At 43.8% G+C, this 20,601-nt stretch overlaps 1 protein-coding gene across 1 annotated transcript in view; it reads left to right on the forward strand.

Moving 5' to 3' along the window:
• LOC120020369 (voltage-dependent calcium channel subunit alpha-2/delta-2-like) overlaps nt 1-20,601 on the forward strand; it is a 298,389-nt gene that overhangs the window by 229,343 nt on the left and 48,445 nt on the right. Inside the window, exons 9-10 of the mRNA XM_038963972.1 lie at nt 14,559-14,609; nt 15,477-15,576. Of these exons, the coding sequence (XP_038819900.1) occupies nt 14,559-14,609; nt 15,477-15,576 (151 nt within the window). The remainder of the gene's footprint in view (nt 1-14,558; nt 14,610-15,476; nt 15,577-20,601) is intronic.

Consider the following 20,601-nt stretch of genomic DNA (forward strand, 5'->3'; position numbering starts at 1 on the left):
TAGGCCGTGATTTCCCGTAGACCCTGCCACATACGTCTCTTGTCTGAGCCGTTGAATTGCGACTCCACCTTGTCCCTGTACTGGCATTTCACTTGTTTGATTGCCTTTGCGGAGGGAATAGCTCCACTGTTTATATTCAGTCATATTCCCAGACCTCTTTACAAGGTTAAATGCGGTGGATCGCGCTTTCAGTTTTGCACTTATGCTGCCATCTATCCATGGTTTCTGGTTAGGGCAGGTTTTAATAGTCACAGTGGGTACAACATCTCCAGTGCACTTCTTTATAAACACACTCACCGAGTCAGTGTATAGGTCGATTTTCTTCTCCGAATGACCTTGTCAAGAGATACAGACCACTTGGTTATTGAATAACACCATTGGTGTAAACTACATACATGTCCTAGTGTTAAAAATACTATATGAGGTGTAATTGCATAACACTGAAAGTGTTAATTCCCTAACACTGACAAAGTGTAACAGCGTCAGCACTAAGCAGTGTTCATTTAACACTCAAAAGTGTGGCCCCGTATAGACACTGGCCCAGTGTTAAATGTAAGACTGTCAGTGTTGATTTAACACTGGAGAATTTACTGTGGTTTAATATTTCTTTTCTACAGAATCCTGCTTTATTCTAGGATATGCTATTCAATCTGAGGACAATAACATTGGGGAGGCACATTATTTGTTTGATATGAATGGTTCAAATAGTATAAGCTTCCAATACACTTGCAACATCTCAATGAATTAAAGCAATATGTATTATAAACACATTTTATTGTTCCTGATGCACATTCTATAGAATGCCAGATATTCTGGTATCAAATATTAAAGCCCCTGTCACGCCCTGACCTTAGAGAGACTTTTTATTTCTCTATTTGGTTAGGTCAGGGTGTGATTTAGGTGGGCATTCTATGTTTTCTGTTTCTTTGTTTTTGGCCGAGTATGGTTCCCAATCAGAGGCAGCTGTCTATCGTTGTCTCTGATTGGGGATCATACTTAGGCAGCCCTTTTTCCCACCATTAGGTTGTGGGATCTTGTTTTCTGTTTAGTGTTTCTGCCTGACAGAACTGTGCACTTTCGTTTTCACGTTTGTTATTTTGTTTGAGTGTTTTTGAATATTAAAATCATGAACACTTTCCACGCTGCGTCTTGGTCCACTCTTCATTCAACAAACGAGAGCCGTAACAGCCCCACATATTTAAATATTTGGAATTAGAACTCTGTCAATGTCTTGTAGTGGGAAATCTAATGTAACCAATCCTATATTGTGTTCCTGCAGGCCTTAGTCTACCATGGACCTTAGTTGTCCCTCTTTCCTCCGAACTTAAAGGGATACTTCAGGGCAATGAAGCCCTATGTCTACTTCTCCGTCGCCAGATTCAGATGAATTTGTGGATACCATTTTGATGTCTCTGCGTGCTGTTTGAAGGAAGTTGCTAACTAACGTTAACGCAATGCCTGGAAATCTATGGTAACTGCTAGCATGTTAGTAGATACCATAGACTTCCAGGCATTGTGCAAACACTTGTTAGCATTGGCTCGCAAAACTACCTCTAACTTCCTTCATAATAGTGCTGTCCTTTGTTTCAGGCCGTTGAGGTTAAAGCATTATCTAACCCCTATTTATCTCAGTGAGTTACCACAGAGAATTTATTCTCTTCAATGACCACAGCCAAGTGGCAAATAAGATATGGAATAGTAGCATTGCTGTGTTGTGTTAAGTGTTCACCTGCCATTTGGCTTGTGAATCCCTACTGTGTTGTGTTAAGTGATCAACTGCCATTTGGCTTGTGAATCCCTGCTGTGTTGTGTTAAGTGTTCACTTGCCATTTGGCTTGTGAATCCCTGCTGTGTCTCAGATCTCTGCTAGTGCCAGGGTTCAGAGAGGACGCCAGATTGACGTTTTCGACAGCACAGGGGTGTGTGCGGCCAAACAGCCCCCCCTCCACCCCTCACCCCTCCATCCCTCCATCCTGCCTCCACCTGTCATTGTCGCTCTGTGGAAGAGTTGCCTGTTGCCTGGGTACAGATTAAAGCACCTTAGACATAATCATGACAGCCACGTTGATTAGAGCTGATGGTGCTTTCTGTCCCTGGCTGTCTCTCTGTGTCCATCTCCAACTAAGCCTGGTTGGCTGTTCCAGGTCAGGCCAGGGGTTGACCAGGGGTGTTGGATGGGCAGGACGGCAATGCACTGAGACAAACAATAAACTCCAACTGTATAGGAGTAACATACTTACACGTTACTCTAGGTTTATTTGTCAGGTAAAGAAGCAATGTATTTATATCAATATAAACAAAATAGAGTATGGTTGCCTGGCTACTCAGACTCCCGAGTGGCCCGGCGGTCTAAGGCACTGCATCTCAGTGAAAGAGGTGTCACTACAGTCCCTGGTTCGATTCCAGGCTGTATCACATCCGGCTTTGATTGCAAGTCCCATAGGGCGGCACACAATTGGCCCAGCGTGGTCCGGGTTTGGACGGGGTAGGATGTCATTGTAAATAAGAATTTGTTCTTAACTGACTTGCATAGTTAAATAAAGGTTACATTTTTAAAAAGACAAAAACAATTCTCCAGCCAAATGCTACTCCACGTCCACAGATGTTAGTTACTTATCCGCAATGAGTTTGGATCTGAGTATGTCCCCGATCCATCACCGAATGAGAACACATTCGTGGCTGCCTGATTTGTCCAGAAACCGATGGATTGTGCCATAGCCAGAACACAAATGGGTAAAGAGGCGTTTTGAAAATTTGTCATTGGCTTTGGTAGTCTGATTTGGTTAGAGATGATCCAACCACTGATGACTTTGTTTTGTACAATGCCCCTCGTGCTCCTCGTCACCACAAATCACTTCAATGATGGTAGTCTCAGACTAAAGTTTGTTGCGAACACGGAAGAATTTTGTGTCAGTCGTGAGACTAAGAGTATGCCTCATTACACACCCATATTAACATGCTATTACAAACAGTTACACACACATATAAAAGCTACTCAAAGGTGAGACTAAGTTGAAGGTGAGGGAGAAGCTAATGCTAAGCTGAACTAAACTTTTTGTCAAGTAGATGTATTTGTCAAGTTTGTATTTATTTATTTTTTGTTTCACCTTTATTTAACCAGGCAGGCTAGTTGAGAACAAGTTCTCATTTACAGCTGCGACCTGGCCAAGATAAAGCAAAACAGTTCGACACATACAACAACACAGAGTTACACATGGGATAAACAAACATACAGTCAATAATACAGTAGAAAAGTCTATATACAGTGAGTGCAAATGAGGTAAGATAAGGGAGGTAAAGAAATAAATAAGCCATGGTGGCGAAGTAATTACAATATACCAATTAAACACTGGAGTGATAGATGTGCAGAAGATGAATGTGCAAGTAGAGATACTGGGGTGCAAAGGAGCAAGATAAATAAATAAATACAGTAATTGGGATGAGGTAGTTGGAAGTAAAGGTGCAGTGTATTTATATCAATATGAACAACCTAGAGCAGGGTTTCCCCTACGAAGTAGAAAGATTGCAGACAGAGTGCAGTTTAACTGCATTATGTGGCAAATATTGCATCCAAAATAACACCGTTTTTTTTACTACAGCTATTCTGCAGTTACTGCATCCAAAATACGACAGCTGACTTTTACTGCAGTTGACTTTTTACTGCAACCTTTTCTAGTAAGGGTTCCTAACTCCACCCCCCCCCCCCCCCCCCCCCCCGATCTATCTGACAGACTGGGGCTCTCACACAATAACTGTAAAACACTGTTCACCTCCACATGAACACGACGCCCCCAGTAATTAGGTTGTTTGTGTTAACATGCTGCAGTACACCGCTGACATGTTGAAAGAGGATCATGTCCTTGTTTTTCTCAGTACATATACATTCGCCTCCAACATACGATATGACAACCCTTTTTAATTTGCTTACACATGAGAAGAGTCTTCCTTGAGGCAGAAAGAATCGAAGAGAGAAAGAGAGAGAGCTGTGAGAAAGGAAAGGATTTTGGATTCAGACAGGGGTAGAAAGAGAGGGATGTTTTCCACGGAAGAGCACCATGTCACCCCCTGGTTCTCCATGTTTGTCACTGCCATTTCTCCCATGTTTCTCCTCTCTGCCTGTTGGTCTCCGACTCTCCATCCATCCTATCTGAAAGCTCCTGTGGCATGTTGCCTAGCAACCTGTGCAGTGTTCAGAGGCGTTACCGTGGCAGGGAGTGCCATGATGTGTCAGGTCAAGCTTGTATGATTATGGTCTAACACGCTGCGTCCGGTTGTGACACTCTCGAGGGGTCAGCCAATCGCAGGGGGCTAAAAGATAGCCCATTGGATTAGGTAAGCCAATCACGTGTGTGTTAGGTGACAGCAATAGATAAGCAGACCTTTCAAGGGAATGGGGGTAGCACATAATGGTAAAACAACACATACACATACGTGACCGACCGACCAATTTGGTCTTATGTAGCAAAATTTTAAATTGCTACAGGTGGCATATACGTTTTGTTTTTAAGGCACATGAAAGTGCACATGTTCCAGAAGGCATTTCTGCCCAAAAATGCATTTTGATTAAAAAAATACAAGTTTGTATTCAAATGGCTCTCCTGTGAAGTAGTGACGCGTGACATATGCCTAGTTCCTGAAACTAGTCACATATGCACTCAGCTGTTTCTTCACCCTCACCTGCCCGCAATTGCTAACTACCCATCTGCAAACACCCAACTATTTGTGATAAAGTGAAAATCTGATGCCCGCACCCAACCCTAACCTGAAAATAGGCCAATAGAAATGTGTCGTACAGTCAGACAGCTGATTTTTGACAGGGTGTGGGAATAACTTTTTTAAGCGTATAATTTCCGACCTTTTGGTAGGCTATTGGTTAGTCAACATCTCTTTTTATTCATTTTTTACCCCTTTTTCGTGGTATCCAATTGGTAATTATTGTCTTGTCGCTGTAACTCCCATACGGACTTGGGAGAGGCAAAGGTCAAGAGCCAAAACACAACCCAACCAAGCTGCACTGCTTCTTGACACAATGCCCACTTAACCCAGAAGCCAGCCACACCAATGTGTCAGAGGAAACACCGTACACCTGGCGATCGTGTCAGCATGCATGCGCCCAGCCCGATGGGATAAGGACATCCCTGCCAGCCAAACTCTCCCCTAACAACTGTGCGCCATCCCATGGGTCTCCCAGTCGCAGCCGGCTGCAGCAGAGCCTGGATTCGAACCAGGATCTCTAGTGTCACAGTTAGCAACTGCGATGCAGTGCCTTAGACCACTGCACCACTCAGAGGCCATGTTAGTCAACATATCTATAATTAGATACATGCAGCCTCTCTTCTGTCATTACTTCCCTAGAAGACTAAATAAACCCTTGATCACCCGGATAATGTCATAAATCGATGAATGCTTCAATCTAGTTGACATCGGTAAAGTTTTCTCATTTATCTCAACTTTTCTTGCACTGCAGATGTTTAGGGACCGGTGATGAAATGCAATAACAAAAACAATTCTGTAACATTTTCTGTGCAAAATGTTCAAATGACATCAGTTTTAAGGAAATACAAAGCAGTGAAAAGGACCTAACATATTTCTGATAAGATTTCAGTTCGGCCTGGATGCATATTTTATGTGGTTGAAATACTGTCAGCTTTTATGTTGCTGATAAAGATAGTACCTTTACAGATGATCCCTAACTGTGCATTCATTCTCTCAAAATTTCAAAATAAATCATATTTCTCCACTCCTGTTCATGAGTCAAAATGTACATGTGGTGTATCATTTTACTGCAAGAAATGCTTAATTCTGCAGGAGTTAATGTTATATTAGACTATGTGAGAGGTTATAGACCTACAGCCAGTGTCCAGATTTCAGTTAGGCTACTATTCCATTTAACCCATCTGAACAGTAGGCTACAGTTCCCGTCTTGCGACTCTCGAATTTGTATAGCACCTCACAATCATCGCACATAACATAACTGCTTTCATTTCTTTTACCACTTCACAAAATCTTTCCCAAAAATTACATTACTGTTCTGTCCCTCCATTTTATTTTATTTCCACTCTCCATTTCGTAGATTTTCTCTTATTGAATGAAACTCTGACATTGTGCTACAGTTAGGCCCTGAAGCTTAGGCTATACACGAACACCAGATCAAAATGAGGAAAGAAAAACCTCAATGTAACCTATAGATATGAATTGCACAAGAATTATAAATGTATGAATTTTTTATGCATTGTTTTTATTGATGACCACCACCCACCCGCTCTTCTTCCACAAAATACAGTATTTGATGACCCTAAACCCGCCTACCCCGCGGATATAACCACAGAGACTGCTGCTTATGAGTAAACACGCACATCAATAGCACACACACACATCCTCTCACTCCAACACACAGTCGCCTGGACATGTAGATACACATATAAGCATGCATCCCCACCCCCACAGACCCAAACAAACATCAGCACTCCTCCACAGTGACCAATAACTCCTCTCCTAATACTAAGTGATATGCTGTTATATATCCTCATAAATACCAGTATAGAGTGCACAGATGCAATCACAGTAACACGCTCCATACCCCCGACACTGAAATGTGATTTACACAGGGAAATAAAAGGATGGCTTTCATGCACAGTTTGTGACCTAATAGACCTCCACCTTTACGGGAATGAGTTTAGGGCTGGTTGACCTGACCTTTAAATGTGCCGGTTTTTGTGTGTGTGTGTGTGTGTGTGTGTGTGTGTGTGTGTGTGTGTGTGTGTGTGTGTGTGTGTGTGTGTGTGTGTGTGTGTGTGTGTGTGTGTGTGTGTGTGTGTGTGTGTGTGTGTGTGTGTGTGTGTGTGTGTGTGTGTGTGTGTGTGTATGATTTCCCCTTTGAGGAAATCGGGGAAAGGGAGATGATGAGGCTGCCTTGCTCGGTGCTTCCACAGATGGGCTCCCTCCCTCGTTCCCTCCCTCCCTCCGTCTGTCTGCTCTGCTCCCACTAACGGCCTCAGGAAAATTAATGGTCCAGTCGATGCACTTGAAAGTTTCCAATTGCTCTGACATGAATTATTGACATTTGTCCATTATAATGTCTGTTCAGGTTATCAAAGGAAGTCAGAGAAGAGAATGGGAGAGCGAGAGAGGTGGAGAGCGAGAGAGAGAGAGAGAGAGAGAAAGTAAGAGAGAGAGAGAGAGGTCTCTGTTCACAAACACAAACAGACCCCACAGAGCCCCAGGACAGCAACACAATTAGACCCAACCAAATCATGAGAAAACAAAAAGATAATTACTTGACACATTGGAAAGAATTAACAAAAACATTTTGCAAACTAGAATGCTATTTGGCCCTAAACAGAGAGTACACAGTGGCAGAATACCTGACCACTGTGACTGACCCAAACTTAAGGAAAGCTTTGACTATGTACAGACTCAGTGAGCATAGCCTTGCTATTGAGAAAGGCCGCCATAGGCAGACCTGGCTCTCAAGAGAAGACAGGCTATGTGCACACTGCCCACAAAATGAGGTGGAAACTGAGCTGCACTTCCTAACCTGCCAAATGTATGACCATATTAGAGACACATATTTCCCTCAGATTACACAGATCGAAAAACAAACCCAATTTTGATAAACTCCGATATCTAATGTGTGAATTACCACAGTGTGCAATCACTGTAGCAAGATTTGTGACCTGTTGCCACAAGAAAAGGGCAACCAGTGAAGAACAAGCACCATTGTAAATATAACCCATATTCATGTTTATTTATTTTCCTTTTTGTACTTTAACTATTTGCACATCGTTACAACACTGTATATATTTGAAATGTCTTTATTTTTTGGGAACTTCTGTGAGTGTAATGTTTACTGTTCATTTTTATTGTTTATTTCACTTTTGTTTATTATCTACTTCACTTGCTTTGGCAATGTAAACATGTGTTTCCCATGCCAATAAAGCCCTTAAATTGAATTGAATTGAATTAAATTGAGAGAGAGAAAGGGAGAGAGAGAGAAGACTAGAGATAAATATAGAGAGACAGGCATGAAGTTCTCTTAGCCAAGTGTTGCAGAGACCCCATTACCTCCCAGGTTCAGGATGGAATGCAGGGCCATAACAGATATTGATCTCTCAGAAGTCAATCTACCTTCTCTGTAAATATTATGGCTCCTTGTCAATCCCAAACAGGAGCTGAGACTGGGCTTGCCTCCCTCCCAGCTCCCTTCCTCAAGGATCCCTCCAGGCTCCCATCTGGCTCCCTCCATCCCTGTTGGCTCCCTTCCTCTCGCCTTCCTCCCTCCTTCCCGGCTCCCTCCCTCCTCCTTCCTCCCTCCCGGCTCCATCCCTTCTCCCTGCCTTCCGGCTCCCTCCCACCTGGCTCCCTCCCTTCGCCAGACTCCCTTCCCACTGGCTCCCTCCCTCCCTCCCTTCCTTCCCGCCCTCCCAGCACCCTGCCTGCCTCTCCCATTCTCCCTTCTGTAGGGAGTGGTTCAGTCACAGGGAAGGCAGCTCCTTTATCTGTTTGACTGTATTGTAAATTATGACCATGACTGTGTCACAGTATGAATATTTGCATGGAAATTGTGACCTTGGCCCCATAAAGCATGCAACAAGTGATTTTGTCAAGAGACAGTAACTCAACCCAAACCTATAAATCAATCCGTTTAGGTTTATAGTAGTAAACTTTATAGCTATTTATAGTAGTAAACTGTATAGCTACTGTTTGATTGTCTGAATTCAAATGTTGTCTTGTTTCCTGATTTTAAACATTTTCCTGTAACATATAAATTATTTATAATATTTCATACTATGGGCATAACATGAAATATGGAAATGTGACTCTTGGTATCAACCCCTCAAGTAATCAACCAAAAAAAGTATAATAAATAAAAGGAAGACAACATCTCTTTTTCCTGCAGGCTCTCTAGGCCACATCGTCCCATATTTTTTATCTTCATTTAATCTTCATTTGGCAGCCACATCCACATGAGCACTAAGCCCATCATCACAAAACACATACACACACACACACAGACATACAGACACACACACACACAGCTCAAACATACCCCGTTAGTATCCACACACTCACAGGATGTGCATACAAAACACTGCAACCCATAGATACGTATACATGTACTCTATACATACAGTACAATATATACGTTCAGAAACACACATAAAGAGATATTTATAGAAAAATGCACTCATGCACACATACTTTCACAATTACACACACAGCCATACGCCTGCACACGTACTAGATTCCAGAATAAGATCAACCTGGGCCACTCCATGTATAGTGTTATATCATCGTGTATCATCTGAAACGTACGGAGATAATTCCCCCGGTTCAAACGTAATGCACGCCACTCAGAGAAACGGGTCAGGGTGCATAAACACAATCTCCTGACAGTGTTAGCCCCCCGGCACAGTTAATATATTGATTTTACAGTGCTATGCCGTGATAAAACTATTTCATGAATTCCAATGAGACTCTTTTACCAGACTGCCACGAAGGTACAGAAATACAATCACAGCCACGCAGAAAGTCATTGTGTTCTATTGGTTGTGTAATGTGTTGGGGAGGGGGTTTGGTACAGATTTCACAGCTTTAATCTGTTCTCATTTAGTGCCGTACCCTCTCCCCTGCCTTGAGACCTGCCGCTCAAACAAATCATTTTAACTGTTTTATGTTGTCATGCAAACAAATATTTACACGGTGAGTGTCTGAATAGTGTTTACTTTCATTAGCTTACAAGCATTGCTTGAAACATTGGTCAAAACAGCTACCACATAGGCCTACATATAGTAATCATTGTGTGGCCACTTCAAATCAAGGGGGTACCGGTACAGAGTCAATGTACGTGGGCACCGGTTAGTCGAATAATTGAGGTTTACTAGAGGAGTCTTATGGCTTGTGGGTAGAAGCTGTTTAGAAGCCTGTTGGACCTAGACTTGGCACTCCGGTACCGCTTGCCGTGCGGTAGCAGAGAGAGCAGTCTATGACTAGGGTGGCTGGAGTCCTTGACAATTTTTAAGGCCTTCCTCTGACACCGCCTGGTATATAGGTCCTGGACGGCAGGAAGCTTGGCCCCAGTGATATACTGGGCCGTACGCACAACCCTCTGTAGTGTTTTGCGGTCGGAGGTCGAGCAGTTTCCATACCAGGCAGTGATGCAACCCGTCAGGATGCTCTCGATGGTGCAGCTGTAGAACCTTTTGAGGATCTGAGGACCCATGAGAAATCTTTTCAGAAATCTTTTCAGTCTGCTGAAGAGGAATAGGTTTTGTCATGCCCTCTTCACGAGTGCGTTGGTGTGCTAGGACCATGTTAGTTTGTTGGTGATGTGGACACCAAGGAACTTGAAGCTCTCAACCTGCTCCACTACAGTCCCTTTGATGAGAGTGGGGGCGTGCTCGGTCCTCCTTTTCCTGTAGTCCACAATCATCTCCTTTGTCTTAATCATGTTGTCTTAATCATGTTGTGGGAGAGGTTGTTGTCCTGGTACCATACGGCCAGGTCTCTGACCTCCTTCCTATAGGCTGTCTCATCGTTGTCGATGATCAGGCCTAACACTGTTGTGTCAACGGCAAACTTAATGATGGTGTTGGAGTCGTGCCTGGCCGTGCAGTCATGAGTGAACAGGGAGTACAGGAGGGGACTGAGCAACCACCTCTGAGGGGCCCCCGTGTTGAGGATCAGCGTGTCAGATGTGTTGTTACCTTCCCTTACCACCTGGGGGCGGCACGTCAGGAAGTCCAGGATCCAGTTGCAGAGAGAGGTGTTTAGTCCCAGGGTCCTTAGCTTAGTGATGAGCTTTGAGGGCACTATGGTGTTGAACGCTGAGCTGCACTTAGGATGCAGAGAGTGACTGTCATTAAGTAGTATAGTGTTATTAGATGATGTAGAGTAATTACCATTAAATAACAGAGAACGAGAACGAGAGAGAGAGAGAGGTTCTGAGTGAGGGTGTGTTGCAGGGGCATGGCTGATGGCTGTATAGCTGATGGTGGATGGAGGGCAGGGAACGGCAGGGATGGGCGAGTGCCTGGGCTCAGTTCAGCACTAGCCAGGTCCATCTGGTCCTTACCTGGCCCTGGCATGCAGGAGACTGGGTAATGACAGGGAAAGAATGGCATCAGGAGCCAAGAGGTAATTACAGAATGGAACCCATGCAGAAACAACACATCTAAATCCATGAGGCGGCAAATATGAAAGATCAGACGTAACAGTCATATTACTATCAGCTTCAATCCATGATGGTTTATCAGTCATACCGTGGAACTACTATCAGCCTGGAGATTGAAAAATAGCCCCCTCCAACCCATTCTACTCCACTCCACCTTCCCCCCACACTTGCTTGAAGGCAGAAATAAATACAATTCACTTTTAGGAATGGAGAGCAAGAGAGAGCGAGAGAGAGCGAGAGCGAGAGCGAGAGCGAGAGCGAGAGCGAGAGCGAGAGAGAGAGAGAGAGAGAGAGAGAGAGAGAGAGACCAGAGAGAGAGAGAGGGACCAGAGAGAGAGAGAGAGGGACCAGAGAGAGAGAGAGAGAGACCAGAGAGAGAGAGAGGGACCAGAGAGAGAGAGAGAGAGAGAGAGAGAGAGAGAGAGAGAGAGAGAGAGAGAGAGAGAGAGAGAGAGAGAGAGAGAGAGAGAGAGAGAGAGAGAGAGAGAGAGAGAGAGAGAGAGAGAGAGAGAGAGAGAGAGAGACCAGAGAGAGAGGGACCAGAGAGAGAGAGAGGGACCAGAGAGAGAGAGAGGGACCAGAGAGAGAGAGAGGGACCAGAGAGAGAGAGAGGGACCAGAGAGAGAGAGAGAGAGAGAGAAAGAGAGAGAGAGAGAGAGAGAGAGAGAGAGAGAGAGAGAGAGAGAGAGGTGCCACAGTCGGACGCAGAAGACAATCTGTGGAAAGATCAGTCGTGGCAGCAGTATAACTTCTGTTGCAAGTGACCCCACCCTGTCCTCTCTCGTCTCTGTGCTTTACTCAAACCCCTAAGAGAAATAGTCTCAAATAGACATTGTTTTCCCCTAAGACATCTGGGGAGTTAATGATAGCTTAGCATTTCACTGTGTTATGTGACTGTGGTGCAGCTGAGGTTGAACCAGTAATGGAAGTCTGCTGTGCTCTGTTATTAACATTTAACCCATAAATAACTACAGCTGTGTTAAAGCACTAGAGTCCACTGTGATAAAGAGTCTAGCTGGAGGATTTAATGAAATCCTCCAGCCACTCTGTTGGTGTTGCTACGGTCTAGGGCCTTCACCGAAGGGCCCTTCTTCAGACATTCTGACTGGGTTTGGGTGCTGCATCGATGACCACTTTCACAACTCCATCTACCCACAGAATGAAGTCATCACTGCGTGCAGTCTAGCTCTCTCTCCTTCTCTCTCCCCTTCTCGCTCTCCATGCACACTCTCTCTATCAAATTAAGATTTCCATCATTAAATTGATGTCATACCAATACGCTTCATAGTTCCAAACCTTATTCTGAATGGCACACAGTGGTGGAGAGCTGTGAAAGTTCTACCTTTGATGTGGCGTTCTCTATTATTGAAATTAATTGGAGTGCACCCCTCCCCCACACACGTCTGCCCATTCTGGGCATGCTCGGTTAATCAACCTTTCAAGTGTCGGCGGCGGCAGTGGTACTGGTGGCTGGCCTGACTGTGTTCTGTTCTAGGGTTTCAGAAGGGGTTTCAAGAGAGTGAGGCCCTGGTTGTGTTTGAAGCTGGGATTTGGTGCCACAGCAGTGCTGAGGGACAGCAGTGGAACAGAGGTCAGGGGTCAGTGTGCAGGTTGGAGTGACGGCGTGGAGTCTGCCAGTGAAGTACTGGGCTAGGGCTTGTGGGAGCAGCAGCAAGGCCAACAGGGACTAAGTTCTTCTTTTCCTCCGTATCGGCTTGGCCCGGCTTAAGAAAAGCGCCTCACTGGCTCACAGGCAGCTGGCCTGCCTCCACACACAGCAGAACCGCTGATAATTATTACCTCCCGGGTGGTGCAGTGGTCTAGGGCACTGCATCGCAGTGCTAGCTGCGCCACCAGAGTCTCTGGGTTCGCGCCCAGGCTGGGCTGGGTTCGCGCCCAGGCTCTGTCGCAGCCGGCCGCAACCGGGAGGTCCGTGGGGCGACGCACAATTGGCATAGCGTTGTCCGGGTTAGGGAGGGTTTGGCCGGTAGGGATATCCTTGTCTCAGTATGTAAAATGTAATAAAATGTATGCACTCTACTGTAAGTCGCTCTGGATAAGAGCGTCTGCTAAATGACTAAAATGTAAATGTATAATCAGCAGAAAGAGACCCCTGATTATTGGTCTGCCTCTGCTTAAAGACGGCCGCTAACTACTCGGTCTGCTCTGCTTGCTCCTCAACATGCCAAACTAATTTAACGTTAGCAATTTAACCCCTTACCAAACTATGGAAAAGGTCTAGAACATTACATCAATCTCTGCTCCATTTGTGTCAGGTGAAATGTGATTTTAATTGCAGTTGGAAGGGAATGAGTGCTATCTAATTTGCCTCTATATGTCAGCCTCTATCAGCAGTGGACAGACGTTTGTGTTTGTGGCTTTTCCAGGACAGCAAAGTGCCTAGCATCCCTGGTTCTGTGTCCTACTGTGTTTCTGCTTTTCACAGACCCGCCCTGCACCATCATGGCTGACACACACACATACTCACACCCACACACCCATAGCTGCACTATTTAGGGAGTAGCTTTGAAACTGTAGCATAATGGTGTTAAGCAGCTTGTGTCTCTCGCTGACATAGTAAATAATGTGTTTGACATCATCAGGGGAATAGAGCAGTACAAATCTTATTTTACTGATAGACAGACAGCGCTTAGCTCAGCTCAGACTCCCGAAACACAGGCCAGCCCGGCTCAGCCTGCTTAGAAACATGGCCGAAATCTCTCTAGCTCAGACTAAAACTAAATACATTTAAAACAAGCTGAAACAGCTTGTCTGCATAAAGAAGACTCAGGTTACTCAGACTCCAGATATACACGTACAGATGTAGGATCTTCATTTGAGCCAGTTTGCTACAGCAGGAAAATAATCCTGCAGTAATAGTAAATGTGAATTATTATGTGGATTATAATGAATGGACATTTTTGTAGGGGTTGATAATTTTTTTGTAAGGGAAAATCTAATCTGAAATTTCTAAATGGAAATTACAAACTTCAGAAGCATTTTTAAACCTCAAATACACTACAATTTCTACATTTCCTGCATTGCAGAAAAGTTATCCTGCAACAGGGTGATCAAATTAAGATCTAACATCTGTATAGGTTGCTCAACAAAGCTTTGAATCCATGCAAACATAGCTTTTTCTTAAATTAACCTTAGCTAAGCCGGGACTCCATTCAAGCTTGTCTCAACAAAGCTTAGAATCGATTTAGACACAGCTCTTGAAAGCTTATGCTCCATTTCAGCATTAAATATGCTCTGAACAGGTTGCTAAATATTAACATAGGTCAGCTTATTGTAAACTTAAATCCAGTTTAAATCTACCAGTTCAAGTCTACGCAGTGAAGATGAATACAACTTGTTAAAACCCTTTTTCTCTTTGGAACAGGTATATCCAAGGGGCATCATCTCCCAAGGACATGATCATCATCGTGGACGTGTGAGTATCTAGTTCAGTCTTTCTTCGTCAAGCTGTCCTTCTCCTTCTCTCCTCTCCCTCCTTCCCATTTCTCTTCCCTCCTTCTCCCTCCCCCCTTCTCCCACCCTCTCTCCTCCCTCCTTCTCATCTCTCCTCCCTCCTCCTCCTCCCTCTCTTCTTCCTCCTTCTACCTCTCTCCTCCCTCCTCCTCCCTCTCTCCTTCCTCCTTCTCCCTCTCTCCTCCCTCCTCCTCCCTCTCTCCTCCTCCTTCTCCCTCTCTCCTCCCTACTCCTCCCTCCCTCTCCTTCCTCCTCCTCCCTCTCTCCTTCCTCCTTTTCCCTCTCTCCTCCCGCCTCCTCCCTCTCTCCTTCCTCCTTCTCCCTCCCCCCCTCCTTTTCCCTATCTCCTCCCTCCTGTCCTCTCTCCCCCCTCCTTTCCTCTCTGCTCCCTCATGTCCTCCCTCACCCCCACCAGTGGCATTTTAGCAGGAACAGTAAAGGTCTCTAGTGCCACCTGTTGGTTTACAGAGAATTGAGAGTTCCCTCTCAATCATAATAATCTCCACATATCTCTTGCTATTATATACATGTCTAAGAGGTACAATATGAAGATGATCATTGTGAATGCATGACGAAATCGACTGTGATTGGGTCATGAGAGGAATGAGAGGATGGATGTGTCCTCTTGCCAGACTGCCAACCTATAAACACTCATCACAGTATACAGAAGCAAAGGGACCGTCACTGTAGAACCTCCTGTGGCTGTACCATATTGTCTGGATGAGGTTTTAAGATGGAGCCGTTTAGGTTGAAGTGTATGGCTCAATGCGCTGATGGTTGTGTTGTGTTGTGTTGTGTTGTGTTGTGTTGTGTTGTGTTGTGCCTGTAGGAGTGGCAGTGTCAGTGGACTCACTCTGAAACTGATGAAGACGTCGGTCATGGAGATGCTAGACACTCTGTCAGATGACGACTATGTGAATGTAGCCAGGGTGAGTATCCTCCGCTGATAAGGTGATCAATAGAACTGTTCTGTCATACTGTACATTGTGAATTTCAATCAATCTCTCATAAAGGTCTGGTTTCTCTTCAATATACGAAATGTAATAACATGGTTAACACCTCCAATGCAGTATAAACATATTATATGGGTATGGTGATGTGGTCATGAGCAAACTTTCACACAGGTTCCTATCACATAGTCACATCCCAGCAAACCAAAATTGTTTCTGTGAAAGTTCCCAGAACATACGTTAGGTTGCTGCAAATGTTCTCATAACACAAAAACTGGAACCTGTTGTTGTGATAAGTATAGAATGTTTGTAGAAAACATTCACCTGATGTTACAAAAACATTCCCAGAACACATTTAATCTGTTCTTTAAAGGTTCCCGAGAATGTTTCATTAGGTTGTGGGAACAGTCTGTTGAGAACAGTGTGGGGACATCACAAACTATATGTTCCCAAAACACACAAACTGTCCAGTTGTGTGGATGATTCTACAATGTTTCTTTTAGGATACAAAAAACATTCACCTGACGTTCCCAGAACATATTTATTATGTTCTTTAAAGGTTCCCAGAATGTTTCATTAGGTTGTGGGAACAGTCTGTGAGAACATTGTGGGGACATCACACAAGATATGTTCCCAAAACACAAACACTTAAAAAAAATTTAAAAAAAGGTATTCACCTGATGTTACAAGAGCTATCCCAGAACACAGTTTGGCTGTTCTTTAATAAAGGTTCCCAGAAAGTTTCTTTAGATTGTGGGAACATTGTGTGGACATTACAAGAGATATAATATGTTCCCAAAACACAAAAACCAGTTGTGCTGATTATTATTACTATGACCCTTTACAGACAGACTGAAAAATACATCTGCCAATGTTTTTTTAGAATCCAATTCATACATTTTTGCCACATTCTTGCCGGGATAGCCGATTTTTGCCACGTTCTTGCCGGGATAAGCCTTTTATATCTCCCTTGCACATGCCGGCAAGTTTAGGAGTGGGAGTAGACATGGGCCGAGGTGGGTGGATGTGTATTTGAATAAATGAATTGAATATACACCATCATTAAGAAATCCATTATTAATGTGTTTTAGGCAGGTCTTAAGAAACATTATCAGAGTAATAAAGGACAGACACTTCAAAACCTTGTTTCTTATAATACATTTTTTGACTGTTCTTTTTGCCATTTCTGAATGTTATTCAATGTGCTTCTATGGGCTTTAGTTTTAAAGGCCAAAACAAATATTTTATCAAATAGTTTGTTTATATATTTTTTCATACCTAAAATTCTAAATCAATATCTAAATTATCCATAATATGACCACCTTAAATCAATTCCATATGTCAGATAGGTTCCCAAAACACTAAAACTGTCCAAACTGACAGTCAGATAATGTTTGTATCAGGGTGCACAAAACATTCCTTTGATGTTGCAAGAACGTTCCCAGAACAGCCTTTCTGAGTTCTTTAAAGGTTCCAATGACATTTAATTTGGTTGTGGGAACAGTGTGGGTAGATTACAAGAGATAGGTTCCTAAAACACAAAATATGCTCAGTTGTGATGACATTCATGCAATGTTTAAGTTAGGTTGCACAGGACATTCCCTTAATGCAACACAGAACCATGCATGAGAGCACTAGCTGTTCTGAACGACTGTATGATCACGCTCTCCGTAACCGATATGAGTAAGACCTTTAAACAGGTTAACATTTACAAGGCCGCAGGGCCGGACGGATTACCAGGACGCCTACTCAAGTGTCTTCACTGACATTCAACCTCTCCCTGACCCAGTCTGTAATGCCTACATTTTTCAAGCAGACCACCATAGTCCCTGTGCCCAAGAACCCAAGGTAACCTTTCTAAATGACTATCGCCCCGTAGCACTCACATCTGTAGCCATGAAATGCTTTGAAAGGCTCACATCAACACCATCATCCCAGACACTATGGACCCATTCCATGACCCAATCTCTATTGCACACCACACTGCCCTTTCCCACCTGGACAAAAGGAACACCTACGTCAGAAAATGCTGTTCATTGACTACAGCTCAGCATTCAACACCATAGTGCCCTCCAAGCTCATCACTAAGCTAAGGACCCTGGGACTAAACACCTCCCTCTGCAACTGGATCCTGGACTTCCTGACACGCCGCCCCCCAGGTTGTGAGGGTAGGCAACAACACATCTGCCACGCTGACCCTCAACACGGTGGCCCTTCAGTAGTGCGTGCTTAGTCCCCTCTTGTACTCCCTGTTCACCCACGACTGTCTGGGTGACCGCACATGACTCCAACACTATCATTAAGCTTGCTGACGACACGACGGTGGCAGGCCTGACCATAGACGACTATGAGACAGCCGAAAGCGAGGAGGTCAGACACTGCCAGGACAACAACCTCTCCCTCAACGTCAGCAAGACAAAGGAACTGATCGTGGCCTACATGAAACGGAGAGCCGAGCACACCCTCATCCACATCGACAGAGCTGTAGTGAAGCAGGTCGAGAGCTTCAAGTTCCTCGTGTCCACAACACTAAGGACATATCATGGTCCAAAATAAACCTACACAGTTGTGAAGAAGGCACGGCAATGCCTCTTCCCCAGGGGGCTGAAAATATTTGGCCCTCAGATCCTCAATCAGTTCTATAGCTGCACAATTGAGAGCATCTCGACTGGCTGCATCACCGCTTGGTATGGCAACTGCTTGGCATCCGACCGTAAGGTGTTACAGAGGGGCCGAGCCCCCTGACATCCAGGACCTATATACCAGGCGGTGTCAGATGAAGGCCCTAACAATTGTCAAAGACTCCAGCCAACCAAGTCATAGACTGTTCTCTCGCAAGCGGTACCGGAGTGCCAAGTAGGGACCAAAAGACTCCTGAACAGCTTTAGACTGCTGAACAGTTAATCAAATGGCTACCAAGACTATTTGCATGAACCCCCTTTTTTTTACTTCAAAACTATGAAATAACACATATGGAATCATGTAGTAACCAAAAAAGTGTTAAACAAATCAAAATATATTTGGGATTTTAGATTCTTCAAAGTAGCCACCCTTTGCCTTGATGACAGCTTTGCACACGCTTGGCATTCTCTCAACCAGCTTCTACTGGAAGGCTTTTCCAAGAGTCTTGAAGGAGTTCCCATTAATCTTGCAATCTGAGGTGCAGTTAACTCTAATTAACTTATCCTCCGCAGCAGAGGTAACTCTGGGTCTTCCTTTCCTGTGGCGGTCCTCATGAGAGCCAGTTTCATCATAGCACTTGGTCTTTTACCTAATAGGGCTGTCTTCTGTATACCACCACTACCTTGTCATAACACAACTGACTGGCTCAAATGCATTAAGAAGGAAAGAAATGCCACAAATTAACAAGGCACACCTGGCATTTTATTTTCATTCACAGTACATGTGAACAGCATTCAATCATACAAATACAACCATATGTTTTACACTTCATATGTTGACAATCTGCCATGTGGGCTTTGAACCTGCACGGTTTGGTTCCCAAACCAGGTCACTTATCCTCTGCATCACCAGGGAAGCACTCTTAGGTCTTCTTTTATCAGTATATAAATATGGGGAGGCAGGTAGCCTAGTGGTTAGAGCGTTTGGACTAGTAACCGGAAGGTTGCTAGATCGAATCTCCGAGCTGACAAGGTAGAAATCTGTTGTTCTGCACCTGAACAAGGCAGTTAACCCACTGTTCCTAGGCTGTCATTGTAAATAAGAATTTGTTCTTAACTGACTTGTGTAGTTAAACAATTAAAAAAAAATGTAATATAGTCATGGCTGTATGCTCAATCGAGTATTCCTTTTAAACCTTCTTAGACATAACTAACCCAGGGAAATACTGGTAACTGGGTTAGTCACCATCACTTCCCCATCCTCTGTATAAGCTGCATACTTCTGGGTCCATGTTTACAAGGTGTCCAGGACTATGAGTGCTGATCTAGGATTATGAAAAATAAGACAGGGTGTGTTTCTTCAAGTTGAATAGTACATTTTTACACAATGTATTTTTATATAGTAAAATATTGTTTGTGTTTGTATGATGTTCAAATGTCCTTAGAATGAAACGAAAATGCCATGTGTCTCTATATCACCGACAATACAGTCCTCAAATGAGAATTGCCAGTAAATGTGGAGAAGAACATAATAGGGATGGATTCCAATCTGATTTCATTTGCATGCTGAGAATGTATATTTAAAACTTACATTTAAAATGTTCTTGAAATGTTCTGAGGAGCTCCAAGACAAGGTCAAATGTTTATTGCGTGAACATCAATGGAGTATTGTGTAAAACCTTAAACAAATATACTATGAACATCATATAAACTGACTTATTTCATTCTTACAACATTAACGGAATGTCCTGTGCAACCTAATTTAAACATTGTATGAATGTCATCACAACTGAGCATATTTTGTGTTTTAGGAACCTATCTCTTGTAATATACCTACACTGTTCTGGGAATGTTCCCGGTTTGCTGGAATGTATGCATAGTTACATATACTGTAAAAACTATTACTTTCCCAGATGGTTATAATACCACAATGTTGCAACCCCCAGTCTGTGTGATTGTGCCAGTCTTTATCTCACCAACAGTCTCTCTGCCTTGCTTCTTAGGTTTTCCATTGAATGCTGCATTATCTGACTCACTGCATACATGGGTAGCCTACACTTGCACACATTTGCACGCCTGCACGCCCCACACACACACACTGGCGGGGTAGCCCTGTTTAGAGACTTGGATGGTTAATCCTCCATAATCCAGTGGTTTTAGTCAGTGTATGTTTCTAAATCCCAGCTCTAAGAGGCAGAAATTAGCGTGATGATTTGGGTGGGAACGAGGCTGATTTCCACCCCTTTAAAGAAAATAAGAGCTCTGGAAGTAGGAAGGAAAGAAAATGGTTGTACCTGGTGTTTGGTTGTTGCTCTGTTTATTTGCCTATACTGTATGATAGGGTTTGTAGACACCAACAGTAATCATTGTTGTTACAGTAATA

The sequence above is a fragment of the Salvelinus namaycush genome, chromosome 2, assembly GCF_016432855.1.
Source record: "Salvelinus namaycush isolate Seneca chromosome 2, SaNama_1.0, whole genome shotgun sequence".
Lineage (NCBI taxonomy): Eukaryota > Metazoa > Chordata > Actinopteri > Salmoniformes > Salmonidae > Salvelinus > Salvelinus namaycush.